Source organism: Pelodiscus sinensis, chromosome 2 (assembly GCF_049634645.1).
Source record: "Pelodiscus sinensis isolate JC-2024 chromosome 2, ASM4963464v1, whole genome shotgun sequence".
Classification (NCBI taxonomy): domain Eukaryota; kingdom Metazoa; phylum Chordata; order Testudines; family Trionychidae; genus Pelodiscus; species Pelodiscus sinensis.
Window position 1 is genome coordinate 150,669,105 of NC_134712.1, and position 17,322 is coordinate 150,686,426.

General features: G+C 43.9%; 1 protein-coding gene across 3 annotated transcripts in view; it reads right to left on the minus strand.

Annotated features, from left to right (window-relative positions):
• The window catches only part of PLEKHG4B (pleckstrin homology and RhoGEF domain containing G4B), a 190,968-nt gene that overhangs the window by 4,024 nt on the left and 169,622 nt on the right, over positions 1-17,322 (minus strand). For all 3 annotated transcript variants that reach the window (XM_006114213.4, XM_006114212.4, XM_075921637.1), the window contains exons 18-24: positions 14,664-14,753; positions 14,335-14,559; positions 13,852-14,022; positions 11,802-11,982; positions 5,444-5,560; positions 4,729-4,998; positions 3,659-3,873 (exon numbers count right to left, since the gene is read on the minus strand). In XM_006114213.4, coding sequence (XP_006114275.2) covers positions 3,659-3,873; positions 4,729-4,998; positions 5,444-5,560; positions 11,802-11,982; positions 13,852-14,022; positions 14,335-14,559; positions 14,664-14,753 — 1,269 coding nt within the window. The remainder of the gene's footprint in view (positions 1-3,658; positions 3,874-4,728; positions 4,999-5,443; positions 5,561-11,801; positions 11,983-13,851; positions 14,023-14,334; positions 14,560-14,663; positions 14,754-17,322) is intronic.

Genomic DNA, 17,322 nt, shown 5'->3' on the forward strand with positions numbered 1-17,322 from the left:
TCCTACAAAAGTGAAAGGCCCTACACCAGGGGTGGGCAAAAGGGCCGCCGTAGGCTGGATCCAGCCTGCCAATCAGGTTGATCCAGCCTGCAGAGGTCCTGTCACTCCTGCCAAATAGTACCTGGGGGCAGGGAGAAGCCCATGAAGTTTCTTTTGCACTGCCAGGAGCTAGGGTTGCCAGATGGTTGAAACAAAAATACTGAATCCTCCCCCCGCCCCCCCCAAAAAACACAGAGAAAGAATTCTGTAGGGGGGGAACCAAAAAAAAAAAAAGGGACTCCAAGGACTTAAGTCAAAAATTAAAATTCAAAATAAAATAAAATAAAATAAAATAAAATAGCATGTCCCATTTAAGAGTGAGTACAGGGATAGGAACAGGGAAGCAGTTGAGCACTAAGACCCAGGGGAAGGATTGTTGGGGGCTGGGGTCGAGGGGTTGGATTGAGGCCGCTGAGTGTTTGTAGGGTTGCCAGGTGCCAGGCATTTTTGCCTCCTGGCCGGGGAAAAATTCAGGGAATACTGAACATCTCAGGTGTCCGGTATTCTCTGAATTTTTTTAATGGACAGGAGCTGAAAATACCAGACAGTCTGGGTGAATACCAGCCACCTGGCAACCCTACCAGGAGTGCATGGCTCCTGGCAGGATGAGAGGAGATTCTGCAAGCTCCCCTACCCCCAAGCCCTGACTGGCCTGGGGATGGGGAGAGAGTGCAAAGTTTTCTTTGCCCTTCCCCAGCCCTGCAAGGAGTGCACGGCGCTAAGAAGCGCCACTTGCTCCTGGCAGGATAAGAGGAGGCTTCACACACTCCCCCGCCCCCAGGCACTGATTGGCCTGGGGGGAAGAAAGGGGAGCCCGTAAAGTCTTCTCCCACCACTGGGGCATGGGTGCCTAGGGGGAACCTCGGTCTGTGGGTGGGGAAGCAGGGAAGTAAATTGGCCCCACCCGTTCCAGCATGGCCCGGGGCCACTTCAAAAATGTATGAAGTGGCCTCCAGCAAAAAATTATTGCCCACCCCTGCCCTACATGCATGTTGAAACTTAAGCACATATTTAAGTGCTTTTTGCTGGATCAGCACTTATGTTCACGCCTATGCATGTTAAAAAAGGAGTGCAATGTGTGCTTAAAAAGAGCCCATCTCCTAAGCTCTGGATTGTTGGGAGATGTTCCCTAATTAAATGTGGCAGTAAGAACAATACAAATGCTGGGCACCTGGAGTGAGGTGTAAGACAAAAAATGGAGGAGGCTTAAGGAAATGAATGCTGAATGTACAGACAAGCTCATACACTGCCTGCAAAATGCAGCAGAACTATTGACAGTAATTGCACTTAGTATATTTCATCAATGGCTGGAATAAGTCACAGCACAGTGTTCTTGGCTCACTTTTCTCTGGATAGTTTGGCAGAGGAGACGTTTGATGCATGCTTTGGTAGGCGTTTACAGCCAAGGGAAAATAGATAGGGTCTCCATTCTAATCTATATTGGTCAGAAAGTCTTGATTTAATCCTGGATCAGGGAAGCTCTAGCTTCCTTCAGCACTAGGTAGGTAAAAGAGTAGTCTGCAGATGTTCCTTCGCCACACCCAGGATATCCATAAAAACCTCATGGATTCCACTGCTTACCAGCCAGAAAACAGCTGTGTTATACTGTTTTGGCTGTGTGTTCCATTGGTAGGAAAATGTGGCCTATATTCTGTGACTTCCTGTTTCCATATAGAACAATATAATACTTTGAATCAGTAAGAGTTTTAGTTTGTTCATTTCCTTAGTTGATTTAGGGCCGTATTCTGAGACCGTAGCTAGTTGTGCATCTATGCACATACAAATGTGTTTTCCTGTGTGTGCATTATGGTTAGATAGTCATACATTCCAATTTATGTACTTGTGGGACTACATAGATTACCATCCAACCATGTACACACACAACCCTTGATTTGCACTCCTGCATCCAACTTTGCATAAAGCAAAGTAGGTAGGTGTTTGCACTGTGCCAGTCTAATTCTTGATATATCATGGTGGATTTTATTTATCCCCGTTGAAATCTGTAGGATTACCTGGGAATATAGCATAGGTATTTGTAAACAGAACCAGCCTCACATGGCTCCAAGAAGGGATCATGTTGTCATTAATGTCCTTGAGTAAACAGGGATTTTCATTATAAATTACATGAAATCACACAGTATATACTGTAGTATTGAAGCACCAGGAACATGAACCTTAAAAAGGTGGTTGCTCTCACTAATCCTAACTCTAGTAGCACCATGCACTTTACTTCCTAATTGTTTTAACTTTACAAGTTCTAGCTATGTGAACCTCTCCCTTAAATCACCTTACCTTAATGTACCAACATTAATAACCTATATTTATTGTGTTCTAACTTTATTTTTTTCAAGTTGGCATGTAACTAAGTGACATTTAGGACCTTGAGGATACTTTGCTGACTGCATATCCTGTTGGGTAGCATCCTCTAGCCTTTTGTCCTCTATTATAACTAATTTTTATTAGTAATGCTGACAAAAGGAAGCTCTATTCTTTATTTGCCTGTAAATTTTAAGGGCACCTGCAATTCTGATGGGTGTTGGCTCCAGACTTCAGGGTGTTACAGATTCTGGGAGGAGTGCAGAGATTGCATATAATCTTTGTCACTCAGTGAGTGAGTGAGAAGTGGCTGTTGCAGTGTATCCCTACTTTCTTTAGGGTGCCAGGCTATATCTGGAGTGGCAGTCAGAGCAAGGTGTTAAAGTGAGTCTGGGGTTTCATTCTCACGGTTTTACGTGGGTGCCTCTTTGGGTTGGGGAGGATCTAGACTGGGTTGTACTCCTGCAGCTGGAAATTCTTTTGTGAGGGGTACTGAAGACTTTTCACAACAGCAGGACAAGAGATACAGCTGCCAATTCCAGCACTGTTTATTGACTGCTCAAATGTCACTTTTAGCCACCACTGTCAAAGACAGTGCAGCTTCTATTCTAGCTTACAGAGCAAGAGGCGCTTCATTTGTTTGTGTCATCCTATTTTAAGTGCTTACTCCAAATCCATAAGGACAGATTCTGCCACATTTACACTGAGTAGGGACTTACTCCACAAGAAGCACCATTAAAATCAATATGACTATTCACAGAATAAGGTACAACATGACGAAGGGCAGCAGAGTATGGCCAATATAAACACATTCCACTTACATAAAAACAAAAGGTATGTTGACCTTCTGATGTCCTGGCAGTTCAGTGCACTTAGCGTAAGTGGGCCAAATTCTGTTCTCAGTTACACCAGTGTACGGCACAGTAATTCTGCAGAACTCAGAGTAGAACTGCAATTGAAAGTAGCATTTGGACCAGGAAAAGGCTTTTAACGTGAATGTGGTGGCTGGCAACAGGTGACACTCATATGACCTCACTGGGGTCATCATTGCAACTATGCAGCATATTACAGTTATGCAACCCAAAGGAAGCCAACAGGTTGCATGGGTGTAACTGACAGCAGAGTTTGCCTCCAAGAGTCTGAGTTCATTGTAAAGTATGCACAGATCAAGTCCCGATAATCAGGGCCTTAGATAACAGTTAAGTTTGGTATCGCCATATTGGTAAAATTAGTGGTAATCAGTATAAGTGAAATCAATGAAGACTTTTTGTATGACTTGTGGGCTAAAGAGAGAAACACTTACCGCTGTGACATACTGGTTGGTGTGTTTTGATCTAGGATTCTTCTCAGGGAGCGCAGGAGATGTGCACTGGGAAGGTGGCTTAGAGTCAGGATTTGAAGCACCTTCATCCAAGAATGTGTCTGTAGAGAGCTGGGACAATCCAGGATGAGCAGAACTACTAAAGCAACTCATACTTTCACCTGAAGTGCACTGGGATGACTCTGAACTCTCTGTGACTATAATGGGAAGAAAGCACGTGAAGTTAAGACTCTGTCTAGGCCTGCAGTCCAACAGCTTTACACATTTAAAGACAACACATCTCTCAGTTTCTAACATTTTAGGACGGCTACCTATACAGACTGAACACCATACTCTGTATGTGGCCTAATCAGTTTGGTATAGACAATTTCCTTAGCTGTATATGCCCTTCTTGATAAAAGCCACCATCCTAATAGCCTTCTCCATGGATGTGGGCATTGGACTGAGGGTGCATGTGGACACACAGACAGACACACACAACAAGCTTAGAGGAAGGCTAAGATTTCCTTGCTCTAAGGAGCCTGTGCAGTGATTCAGTCAGTGTCACGATTCTCTCTCTTATTTGGTTCATGTATTTAAAGAGCTGTGAAAATGAAAAGTTTACCGTAACAACTTGCAGAGGCACTACTTATCATCCCCCGAGTGACAGCAATGGCTCTAGAGAGCAGTAGGAGCAGCCATGATTATTGCTACCTACAGTGGCGAATTTAGGGCAGGGCGAGCAGGGTGGCTGTCCTGGGCCCCGTGCTTCTTGAGGCCCCACGCATGCGCTGTGGCACCACGGCGCATGCGCCATATCAAAGGAGGGGCCCCGCGAAATTTCACTGCCCTGGGCTCCGCGGCACTCTCATCCGCCCCTGGCTACCTAGAACTAGAAATATGATAAATGTGAGGGACTAAAAGGCACAGCTTGGAGACATAAATCACATAGCCCCAATGTATTGTACTTTGTGTGTGCTGATCTGTCAAGATGCAGATTAGAACCAGAACAACTTGCCATGTCCCAAATCCTTACAAATCCCTTTGTAACACAGATACTGATAGTCACTTACTCATTGAAGGCTGACTGCCAGTTTCCTGCTCCAGCTCATCTTCCTCAATGCAGGTTCTAATATCATAGGACCATTGGTAGAAGGGTGGTCCTAGTAAGCCTGGATGAGGTGGGCTGGAATACACATGCAGGTTCAGTGAACCCAAAATGGAAGAAGAGGACTGGCTGCTTGAAGAAGATGTGCTACTGTTTGAGATAGTGGAATGCGGCCTTTTAAATGGAGTGGAGTGGTCAAATGAAGACACTGCTATTGATGCTCGAGATCTCGATTCTACAAGCAAACAAAAACCTTTATCACTGGAAAAGAACAAGGTGAATAAGAGGAAATGCTCTTTTGAACACAAAATAAAACAGTACTGAGTTAGCCTATTACAATTCATCTGTCATCTTCTACTACTACAACTTCTACTTGAATTAAAACATTATTGAACTGACTTTTGGAAAGTCCATATGTTCAGCCCTCTGCTGCCTGCATGCTCCCCAGATTTTCTGACAAGGAGAGACTGAATACACTTTGAAGTCTGTATTGCCAAAATTCTATGAGCTTAACAACAGAAATTAGATACTAAATCTACTACACTGATACAAAAGTAAGATCAATTCTATGCAGAAATATGTTACCATCAATTTTTTTTTAAGAGCATGAAGCAATCAGTGAAGACCAACTGGAGAGTGGGAAGGTTGACCATTAATGGAATGTGGATAGTAGACTGTACCTGTTCCCTTCATAATGTAATCGATTGCTCGGTCGCTTATGGCTGCGTCACTAGGCTTGATATCCATGAAAGGTTTATTGCCTATTCCCATTGACACCATTTCTTGCATTCTGAGTTCTAAAGGGAAAAAATGCACACATGAAAAATGTCAGAAACCCATTTGGTGTTTTAGTGATGCTGCTATGGGAGGACAACAATATTTTTATCTTTCCAGTGCTCTCTGCTGTAGATCACTAACTCCCTACAGGAGAGAAAAGCATTTTTCAGCTGCAAACACTTGAGCTCTGGAGCCAGCCAGACACTGGTAGCTTGAGCAGGTCAGACTACATGCTAGTGCAGATTCTTTTAGCTCATGGGAGAGAGGTCTCCTGTCACCTTAATTACCCCAGTCCCCAGAAGTGGCAGTACACGTGTTGGCAGAAGAAGCTCTCTCACTGACATTGGTGCTTAGGTCAGTGTAACTTGCACTGGTCAGAGGTGGTGGTGGGATAGCTTATTCACACCGCTGAGAAACATAAATACTGCCGTAAGCTCCAGTGTATACAAGGCCTCCACGTTAAAGCAAGTGGAATAGAAATATAAGCTTTCATTGAACCTCTTTTATCTCAAGGAGAAGGATTTGTCCCTCCAGCACATGGAAGCCTGAGGAATTGTACCCATCAGCCCTCACTCCTCAGTGGCTTTATTTCTAGCACTCAGTGATCTCTCATATGCCTCTGCTTCCAGTTCCCTACAGATTATCCTTATAAGTTAAATAAGTGGCTTGTATAAAGGCTCAGTTTGTTCAAAGGTTTCATTGTGCACAGATAGTTCCCCTTTCTTCTAGACTAGAGCTCACATTCAGCTGGAGTCATCCACAGTATGGTGCCACGTAAGTATTTTCAAATGTAGAGGGAGCCCCAGCAGGCCCCAAGCTCCAAGCCTGGTGCCCCTCCCCACCACAGGGCTGAAGCCCTGGTGCATCACCCGGGACTGAAGACCTGAGTCCTGGAGTGCCCCAATCCGCAGCGCACACACCATGTATAAACCTACTCCCCACAGCTGAAGCCCAGAGCCCTCAGATCCCTAATCCCACCACCCTGCTGCAGGGCAAAATTCCAGAGCCGCTCCCCACCCATTGGGCCTGGAGATTTTATAGCATATTGGGGGAGTGGAGGCTTAAGGTGCCACAAAATAATCCAAGAATATAAGACTTGCTTTCTTTTTAATACCTTACGTGTCATTAATTAACCCCTGGTCTGCAGTATAAATGGATTTATTGTTTCTCTAATAACTGTGGATTAAAGTGCACACAGATGAATAGAAGTAGTAGGCACTGACTGGTACTTCAAAGCCTTAGTCTGGTAGCAAAGTATCTCAAAGTGGCTGGGAACTATTCTACTAAAAATGCAGTAAGGTAAACGAATCTGAGAGTACAGTTATCACCATTCATCAGGCATATGATCTTTGAAGGGATATTTACAAAATAACAGAGACAAATGGAAACTAACCATACACATATACAGCAAGCCTTAATAATAAAAATAAAGATGTACAAGCATCTTTACATATTATAAGAACTTAGAAATATCCAAATCCCTAAGAGACTGTTTCTCAGAAAGAAAAAAGTTCCTAAAGCTGCAGCATTAATTCATGGAATGCACAGGTGGATTTAGAATAAATATGCTATGTCCCTCCTGCTTTGTTCATATCTGTTCCTTTCATGTCAGTCCTGAGCTTACTGTACTACTTCTCTTGTGGTGTGAATTAGGAATTTCTGAGAGGAATTCCGAAGTGATTGGCTAGAGAATTAAAAAAGGATTAGAAAAAGAGAACAACATTAAAGTGCTATGAATTACCTAATTAGTATCCTAAGTTTAATTCTCACTATAATGCTAACTTAGAACTTTATGTTTGTGTAAGAATACATACCTCCCCTTCCCCTTCAAACTTTATTAGCATTAATGCCCTCATTGCAATGCATGGGACAGGGCTAAAGAAACAAGGTATGGACATTTGTAAAAAAAACCATACTTCTCCTGGGACCTGATTAAGCAATAGATGAGATGATTCTATGTCAGCCTGAGGAAGACTGGAAAATTTGGCACCCACAATAAATGTGTTTTTCAGGGTAGTCTGTAACTTCTGCTAAAATGGGCAATCTGGAAATTTCCCTCCCCTAATCCTTGTTGAATTCTGTGATATTAACACAAATCTTTTTAAGAGAGTCAGGGTATGTCTACACTAGCTTGTTAGTTTGAGCTAGGTAGGGTAATGAGGGCAAGCGGAGTTGCAAATGAAGCCCGGGATCATTTGCATGTTTCTGGGTGCTGCCATTTTTAAAAATGGGGGATTTAAAAATGGCGGCGCCCGGGAACAGGCAAATGAAGCCCAGGATATTTAAATCCCAGGCTTCATTTGCAACTCTGCTTGCCCTCATTACCCTACCTAGCTCGAACTAATGAGCTAGTGTAGATGTACCCTTAGTTACCAAGTTTTTTTGTATTGGTAAGTGCAAGAGTCTTAGCATCTGCATTAGTGACAGGTCAGAAAACATGGGCCAAATGAGCCTTTCAGTTTTGAAATCTTAATCTGTGTTTGTATTTACCAATCAAAACTGTGACACAGGTGATCTTTGTCTTGACTAGCATTTAAAGAAGTATTATTAGGACCAACAGGTTCTAAAAATCTGGTGTAGACAAGGCAGGGAAGATGTTAACAGTTGCTAACTGGTTGTGGTTGAGTCGATCAGAAAGAAGTAAAAGTGCACATTTTTTCCCTTCTGTTCCAGTATTTGTTTATAGCAATTAAATATCTGACACAAAAAATAAAATTAAAAAATAGTACCACCTGCTGAATCCTGTTTCATGCTACAGAGCATTTTTGGGGAAATGGAATACTGGTTGTGTTTAAGCTTCAAATCAACCAGCTAGCACATGTTAAAGTTTACACTGTAGCATCTCCCCAGAAATGCTTACCACCAAATAGCATTCTGCCCCAAAGTTACTATTTTTTAATTTTCCTTTTTCTGAGTCAAGGATTTAACTTCTAAATTAAAATAACCTGAAAAGGGGGGCAAAATCATGCCCATTTCTTCATTATGTTGTATAAATAAGTCCTAAAAGGTTAGAGCTCCTCCCCCCTTTTTTTTGTTGCTTCTCTTCTCTTCCTTCCTTCCCTGTTTGACTTTCACATCAGAAATGTTTATCCTATTTTTTTGGTCTATTGATGGCTGCAAAATGGTAGGAATATGACATTAGAGATACCATAACAACATATACCGTAACTTCTTATGCCAATCAATCTGTTCCACCTGGTATTTAGCTGGGACATTCTGAGCACCTTTCCCAGACCTGAAGAAGAAGAGCTCTATGGAATCTTCAAAGTGTCTACCACCAATTGAAGTTAGCCAATAAAAGATATCACCTCTCCCATCTTGCCTTACAGATACCGTGCAGTGAAATTGTTTCAAACTCTTTGATTTCTTTGTTACTGGTTTTGTCTGCATCTATTTAAGTTAGGACCCTGACAAATCCATAGGCGAGAGATGTATTGCTTTAAGATTTAATTTGTCCTTCAGTTAAGGACTAAGAAAGCTCACAATTCACATCTGGAACTTCCTGTAACAAAACCAGGAAAGACCAGAGCTCCCTGTGATGATATTTCTAACATTAAAACAAATGAGGAGAGCTCACCAACTTGAAGATTTGTCACAAGCGACCAGTAACATGTGTTACCTACTAGCTCTGTGTTCTCAGGGAACTAGGGCATAATACTCATGGAAGACTCCCGCTCCCACCCGGGCCTCTGCTTGAACCAAAACCAAAGCAATAAAAAGACAGGAGAAGACACACCTAACCCCCTTACAAGGTTGATAGGGTGACAGGATTAAGAAAACATCCCGAGCCTTATCTGCATTGAAGATACGACAGAAAGACACCTCTATTAGCATACAGAATGGCACTTCTAAAGCAAAAACTGCACTGAATTATAGAATATAGAAAGCAGGAAAGCTCTGCCTGGTGAGAAATCTCTGTTCTGGATGCTAATGAACCCACACCTACCCACACTCAGATCAGTAATTATCAGACCAATTTTAGTAATAAATCCTCTATTGGTATCCAAAATACTGAAATTGCCTAACTGCATTATGAGCTTCCCCCAAGGAACACCACCTATAGCAAGGAATGATCAGTTTCTATCGTCTAGCCCAGTGGTCTCCAACCTTTTTACATCCAAGATCACTTTTTAAATGTCAGAACAAGCCAAGATCTACCGCCCCATCCTTCCCCCAAGCCCCCCACCCTTTCCTTGAAGCCCTGCCCTCTCTATTCTCCTCCTCTCCATCACTTGCTATCCACAGCCCTTATACACTCTACACTGCTGCTTTTTTTTCCGATTCTTCTGTAGGAAGAGGTTTGTCCCACATTTGACCTGTCTAGACTGGACCAAATGTCAGAAAAACCCCATTCTTTCAGAAGCCCCCTTATTCCTCGGGGGGTGTGTGTGCAGGACTGTTATGATGTTGCGGCCAGATGGGTGCTTGACCCCAACTGGGAGTTTGTTGGCCAGGCTTCATTGTTAAATAAAATACTATGTCAAACCTAAAAAGTTTCTGCATTGTCATTATTTCTGAGAAGGGCAGGGAATCTGTTTTGAGTCAGGGGTCACTGACACACAGAAAAGTCAGCTGGGGGCCACACAAGTGAGATGCAAAAAAAAAAAAACCTCCTTCAACCCTCCCCCCAAGCCTCACTAATGTGGCCCCAACTGTGCTGGTGGGAGCAGGGGACATGGTACTGGGTAAGGGTGCTAATGGGTGCTGGGCCAGGGGACAGGGTGCTGGGGTGGGGACAGGGTGCCAGTGGGGGACAGGGTGCCAGTGGGGGACAGGGGACAGGGAGTCCCCTGCACCTGCCTCCTCCAGGGCCTCCTCCCGCCTTCCTCCCCCGCAGAGGTGGGAAGCCCCAGCGCGCACCTCCTCTGGAGACGACTCCTCCCTCCCACAGAACAGGGAAGCCCCAGCATGCGCCTCCTCTGAGGACTCTCCCAAGCCCCAGCAAGTTCCCGGCATTCCACAGACCTGGGGGAGGGGAGCAGTCAGCGCACTTCCAGAACCCCCGGAAGTGGCATGCAGTTGCTGGACTTCCGTCCACCCTGCAGGAAAATGGCACTACTTCCATTGTCGCTGGAGTTAGGTAGTGGGGCTTCTTGCAGGTGTGGGGAAATGGGGGGAGGGGGCAAATGCCTCGCGATCAACTGGTTGTGCCCTCACAATTGACCAGTTGATCACGATCAATGGGTTGGTGACCATGGGTCTAGCCTACACAAAACAGTATCTGTTTTCCCATCCATTGACCCATAGAGAAATCTAGTGTCCCCCTTGAACCACTGTTGTTTCCCTACAAAAACCCCTACCCTATGCTCAAGTAAAGTGTTCTGATACCTGGGTCTAAACTCTACATCCGTTCCATTGGGACTTCATGTGCTTTTGAACTACAAAGAGCTCTTCTTCCAATCTGGGAAAAGAACTCCCAGCATCACAGCAAAATGCAAGGAGGAACACATAGTTTAGCATAAGTAGTTAGCCCATATTCTAAAGGGACCATTCGAGGTTGAGTGGTCTGTTAACATCTCTGCAGTCATAGGACAAAAAGAGGAGTTAGTGGGTTACAGATTGTTGTAGTAAGCAATAATAATCTCTTGTCTACACTACCAAGTTTTGTTGCCAAAAACTGCCTTTTGGAGCATACACACTTCAATGTGACTTTTGTTTGACAAATACTCAGTTTCAGTGATAAAAAACTTCCATCCCTAGGAGAGAGCTCTTTCTTTCCCCTTCCATTTATCGTCCACAAAGAGCCCATGTAGACAGTGCTGTTTGTTTTGTTGACAGAACTGGCTTCTGCAAGTATCCCACAATGCCTGCCCTGTGTCATGTGCATTTGCTCACACTGTCGATGATGGTGACCCCAGTGTGGACATCATCTGTGAACAGAGGAAATAAATGTGAACACCCTCTGGTGATTTTTGTTTTATTGACTTTTGGGTGCTGACATAAGTTTTATCAATCACACTTGGTAATGTAAACAAGACCCTAGTGTTTAAAAGCTAAGGCTTGCCCACAATGCTAGCAACATATCTAGAGGGCCCTCCCAAAGCCTGCTAATCATATAGAGACAACTTTATTGTGCTGTATTTGTTTTAGGAATGCTGTTTGCAGAAGCTGTTTTCAGATTGCATTTTAAAAAAAGTCTTTGGTGACTGCAGACAAGTAAAAGTCACATAACATTAATGTCTAATTTGCCTTGCTTACAGAACTAGCAGGAAAAAATTGCTAAATCCTTCAATCTCTTTCTAAATTAAATAGTTGGTGTACCTCGGTTTCTCAAAGCCTGTCTCCAAAGTATCCGTCCTATGATATTGGTCCAAGCAATTTTAACTTCTGTCGAGTTTGCTTGAAGGATGTATGTGTCCTGGGATTTCCTCCTCCTTCTGAACCAGATTTCAAATCGCAGACCACTATCTCCAACATTCTCTGTCATCCCAATTTCAGCAGTCTAAAATAATATTTAAAAAGCATACGTTCAGCTGCATGGAAACATGTATAATAAACTAATCAAATGAAATTTTACGCATTGCTCATTCTGTGATGTAGAAAAATGTCTTCATCTTGATTCCTTGGTAGTACAGCTTGTACTTGTAGTTGCACATATTTTTCTGTTTGAATTTCCAATTGCCTGACAGCACTCGCTGTTGTGTTCCCATGTGACCTCCTTGTAAGAGCAGCATGGAGCTGGCAGTGTTAATTTCTAGGACAAGGGTGGGGAATAATTGTTTATGCGGGGCCACTGTGAGAATTTAGAAAGTGGTTGAGGGCTACACTCTTACATGATATTAATGGAGGAAGTGTGGGGTCTGGGATGGAGGTTGGGAGCAAAAGGGAGCTTGGGGTAAGGGACTGGGGTGCAGGAGGGAGTGTGGGGTCTGGGAGGGAGTTTGAGTGAAGGAGGCAGTTATAACCTGGGGCACTGGACTGGAGTGCAGGGGTTTGGGTTGTGACCTAGGACAGGAAGGGCTTGTGACCTAGAGTAGGGGATTATGGTGCAAGGGTTTGGGACGCGACCTAGGACACAAAGGGATAGTGATCTGCGGCAAGGTATTGGGGTGCCGGATCTGGGACAGGACTTGGGTGCAAGGGGGCAGAGGGTTTGGGTATGTGGGCTAGGCGGGGCAGGACTGGGGGGCAGAGGGTTGGAGAAGGGAGGGGCTGGGGTGCCAGGGGCAGGCTTTGGCCAGGATACTTAACTGGGTGATTCCCAGCCAGCAGCTCAGCTTTTCTCAACCAGCCAGCCAGCTTGCCCCACCTAGGCATAGGCTGCAGGGCCAAGTGCATGTGAGAGTAACTACAAGCCAGAGGGGAGGGCACATGGTGCTCCGTGGCTGCCTGTTATTCAAACAGGAAGCTCCCATTGGCCGGTTTCTGGCCAGAAACCAGGCAATGGGATTGTGCTGGGGCTGGGGGTTGCACCTGAAGCTTTCTTCCCCCACCCCTCCAGGCTCATAGTTCTGAAAGAGAAATGACCCAGCAACTGCTTTTCTGAACAGTGTGTGGGTGGGGCGAGGCAAGCAGGGAGCCTGCCTTTGTCTCCCTTCTACGACCGTGGGCCAGATCCAATGGCGTGGTGGGCCAGATCTGGTCTGTGGGTTGTATTTTGCACAGCCTCCTCAAAAGTTCAGAGAACTGCAAGGAATTAAGTTGAAGCTGAATATCTGGGAGCAGATCTTCAGCTAGCGGATGTTGTCATAGTTCAACTTATATCAGTTGAGGATCTGCTCCTTGGGGTCTAGTATGTAGGGTGAATGGTATGTATGGTCCCAGTTCAACAACACAGTTCAGCATATGCTTAAAGTTAAGCACATGCTTATGTGCCTTGGTGAATCAGGGGTCTCACATATATGGTGTTGCTAACCAAGGGTAGTTACAAATTCTGGCTACGAACACCTCTCTTTCAAGACAGAGAGGTACAAATCTATAGTCAGAATAGTGGCTGAGCGTTCATGACTACATCTCTGCTGTTTCTTGTTGTGATGAAAGAAATGTAAAAAATAATGATGTCTACAGGAAACACCTGATTTTCTGGGAATCCTTTCCAGCAAGATATGCATGCATTTATGATACAGTGTCTATACAAACAAACATGTTTGGGTAATTTTACTCATCAGTTTCTGTCTCTCTCATTTCTTCCAACTTAAAAAAACCCCCACATGTAAACTACTTGAAATGTACCATGTAATGGAACTGTGATCCTTCACCTACCATTGTCAAACAGATGGGGTTCCTGTCCAGTGCAGAAAACTAAGCAGAGGGCAGGGGGCAGGCGGCATTGTACATGCTATCCAAAACATTACAGCTAGATTAAATTTACCTTGAATGACTGTTTGTACATATAGATGTCGTATCCCCCGTCAATCTTCTTTGTTTTGCTAAACAAGATGAGGTCTTCAAAAAGGAAAACATGTCTCAAATACTTCTTTCTTCCACAGCAAACAATAAACTCATCTTGACACCTCAGCTGTCCTTGCTCTTTCAAATTGACCTGATTGGAGAAAATGATCACACTACTTAGGAAGAGAAAAGACTGGGCCAATTTTGTCTAGTCCAAAGAAGAATGGAGGAAGGGTACAATATCACTTAGATTGCACCCTTTTTGGGCCACAGACTATCTTCTTGTTCTGGATTTGTACAGTACCTGGCACATGAAATCCTGGTCCGTGACTGGGACTCTTATTTGCTTCAGCATAACAAAAATAATAAATAACCTGCCCCTTAACTACTTTCCGGTTCTGAATGAAAACTGCAGCAGTAAAGCCAAAGGGATATTTGAAAGGAAGGACTGAGAAATGCTTACATCACACCCTCTAATGGCATCCATCGCAAGCAAGTCATTTCCATGTCGAAGCTGGAATTTCACCATTTCTTCGGCTGCCCTGAGATCATTGAGCTCCTGCTCCTGGGTCTTCGTGCACTCTTTGATCATATCTTTTAGAAGAAGAGCATATTTGCTCATTCTTTGAATAGGCTTCAGTAAATAGGAAGCCAGATCCATCTTGTCACTCAAATCCCGTTGTTTATTCTGTGGGAATATTAGAGGAATGTATAAACATTACTTGTATAAACACACAGCAGTGAGTGATGTTCATACAATTCACATTAAATAAGAAGCTGGATAGCAATTACTTTAAAGAAGGCATTTCCATGGCTTGTAAGCAAAGCATCTGACTGTGGTTTGTTCTTGCTGTATAATGCGTACATTCCAAACTGTTCTTCCTGAAAAAGAAGAGGAAAAGACATTGTTAGTCCTTGTTATTTTCTGTTTCTCCAATAATCAATTCTTTCTCCATTTAACAGACAGTTTTGTACAGAAATCTTGCATAGTTTATAACATACCCTCAGATGTATTTCAAATCCAAAACTGCAGGAGGTGCTGTAATCTAGACAAACTTTGGCAGTGAACATCCTAGGGCAATTTGTTTAATAGATTTAGTTCTCTATTGTTTACAGGTCTTCCAGTTCCAACAATTTACAAAATTCTTCTGTTTCAAATACCATTGATGGCAGACATTTCTGGAGCACTCTTCATAATATCTAAATGTTCAATCAGCCAGGCTGACTTTAAATATTGGCATATCATGTGAGCTGACTCAATGACTGTGTTAGGAGCATTCACTGACTAAGGGCTGCTCACATGAGAAAAGTGTTGTCTGATGCTTGCTAGGGTTAAGTTACAACTTTTAGAAACTGAAAAGCCACTCTGGGTGGGCTCACAAAGATTCCTTGGCATCTAAATGCAAGTTTTAGGCTCTACTACAATTCCCAAAGCTCTGCTGAACCCTTCAGGTGCTTAAACTCACTTTGCCCTGGTCTACATGAGGATCTTATTTAAAAAAAAATAATCTCCCCATGAGGTTGAATTTATAAGCTGTGTGTCCCCACTACCAAGCTCGTTATTTTGAAATAATGGGCCACAGAATGCTTTTCATCAGAAGTAACGCCAATTCTGAAATAGTAATTTCTAAATAACAGTAGCATGGACATTCCGGTGCTGCTAATTGGAACTTTTTGGCCTCCAGGAGGCCTCCTGCAGTTCCCCAGAGTGCTTCCTGGGGCTCTAGGTCCGAGATAGTGCGTCCACATTGACAGAGCCTATCTCGGATTCATTTTGATGCTTCCCTGTAGTGAGGACATGCTAGTTCGAATTTGTTGAATTAGGAGTTCTGAAGTCTAATTTAGTCATTTTGAAATTGTTTCCTAGTGTAGACATGGCCCTATTGTCTACATTTTCTGGGTAAAAGATCTCTCAGGGTATGTCTACACAACCCTCCTAGTTCGAACTAGGAGGGTAATGTAGGCATACCGCACTTGCAAATGATGCCCGGGATTTGAATTTCCCGGGCTTCATTTGCATAAGCGGGGAGCCGCCATTTTTAAAACCCCGCTGGTTCGAACCCCGTGCAGCGCGGCTACACGGGGCTCGAACTAGGTAGTTCGGACTAGGCTTCCTATTCCGAACTACCGGTACACCTCGTGGTGTACCGGTGTACCAGTAGTTCAGAATAGGAAGCCTAGTCCGAACTACCTAGTTCGAGCCCCGTGTAGCCGCGCTGCACGGGGTTCGAACCAGCGGGGTTTTAAAAATGGCGGCTCCCCGCTTATGCAAATGAAGCCCGGAAAATTCAAATCCTGGGCTTCATTTGCAAGTGTGGTATGCCTACATTACCCTCCTAGTTCGAACTAGCGGGGTAGTGTAGACATACCCTCAGTGCTCAAGTTCTACCTCTAGGCATGTGCACTGCTGCCTCCCCCTAGGTGTCCAGGCACTTTTCTCCCATCTAAGATCTAGAGCAGTGTTTCTCAACCAGTGATACAAGTACCCTTAGGGGTACTCGAGAGAAGTCTGGGGGGTACGTCAACACAACTGAAACTTGGAGAAAACTGAATTTTTGTTCTAAGTTTTACAGCACTTTATTATTTTTGTACTTTTTACACCCAAATATTTCATCACCTGCTCAGCTACGATTAAGTTGTTTAAACAAATGTGTTGCAATGGTAGAAAAAAATGTGTGTGTCTGAAAACTGTAGGTACTGGGGATACTTATAATTTTTTTTTTTAAAAAGGGGGTATTTTATAAGAAAAGGTTGAAAAACACTGATCTAGAGCAATTCTTGGACTGCGGATGACAGGGGTTCACTTGCTTAATTTGCATGCAATATCTGATCTGAGAGGTGTACTCAAAGGCAACCTATTGTATTGGGTTCCAATCCACATCCAGCTGGAGGAGTTGGTGACGGTGCTGACCACCTTATAACTTTTAGCCTATAGATTAAAGCACTCACCTGGGAGGTGCACCAATGTTCAATTCCTCCCCCATACTAGAGGGGGAGAAAGAATTTGAACAGGGCTCTCTTGCTTCTCAGGGGAGTACTCTAACCAAAAGGTTACGTTATAAGGTGGGTAGCACCACCACCATCTTCTTCCCTTCTTCTAGTTCTTTGGGTAGAGCGAGGCAGGCAATTATTGGGACATCTACATTGCGTTTTAAAACTCACAGCAACGAGCTTCCGCACCTGGGGCTACAGACTCAGGGTTGTGATGCTGCACTAAACCCAACTGGGTAGACATTCAGGATTGAGCTCTGAAGCCCATGCAGTAGACTGGGTTCCAGAGTCCAAGTACCAGCCCAAGCTGCAACATCTGCACTGCTATTTTTAGCACCATGGCACAAGCCCTGCCTGAAGGCTCAGGCTCTGGGACTCACTGTCACAGGTTTTAAAACATAGAATAGATGTACCCATGCTCATTCTTGAGAGAAATTCCCTGGATGTCCAAGCTACCAGA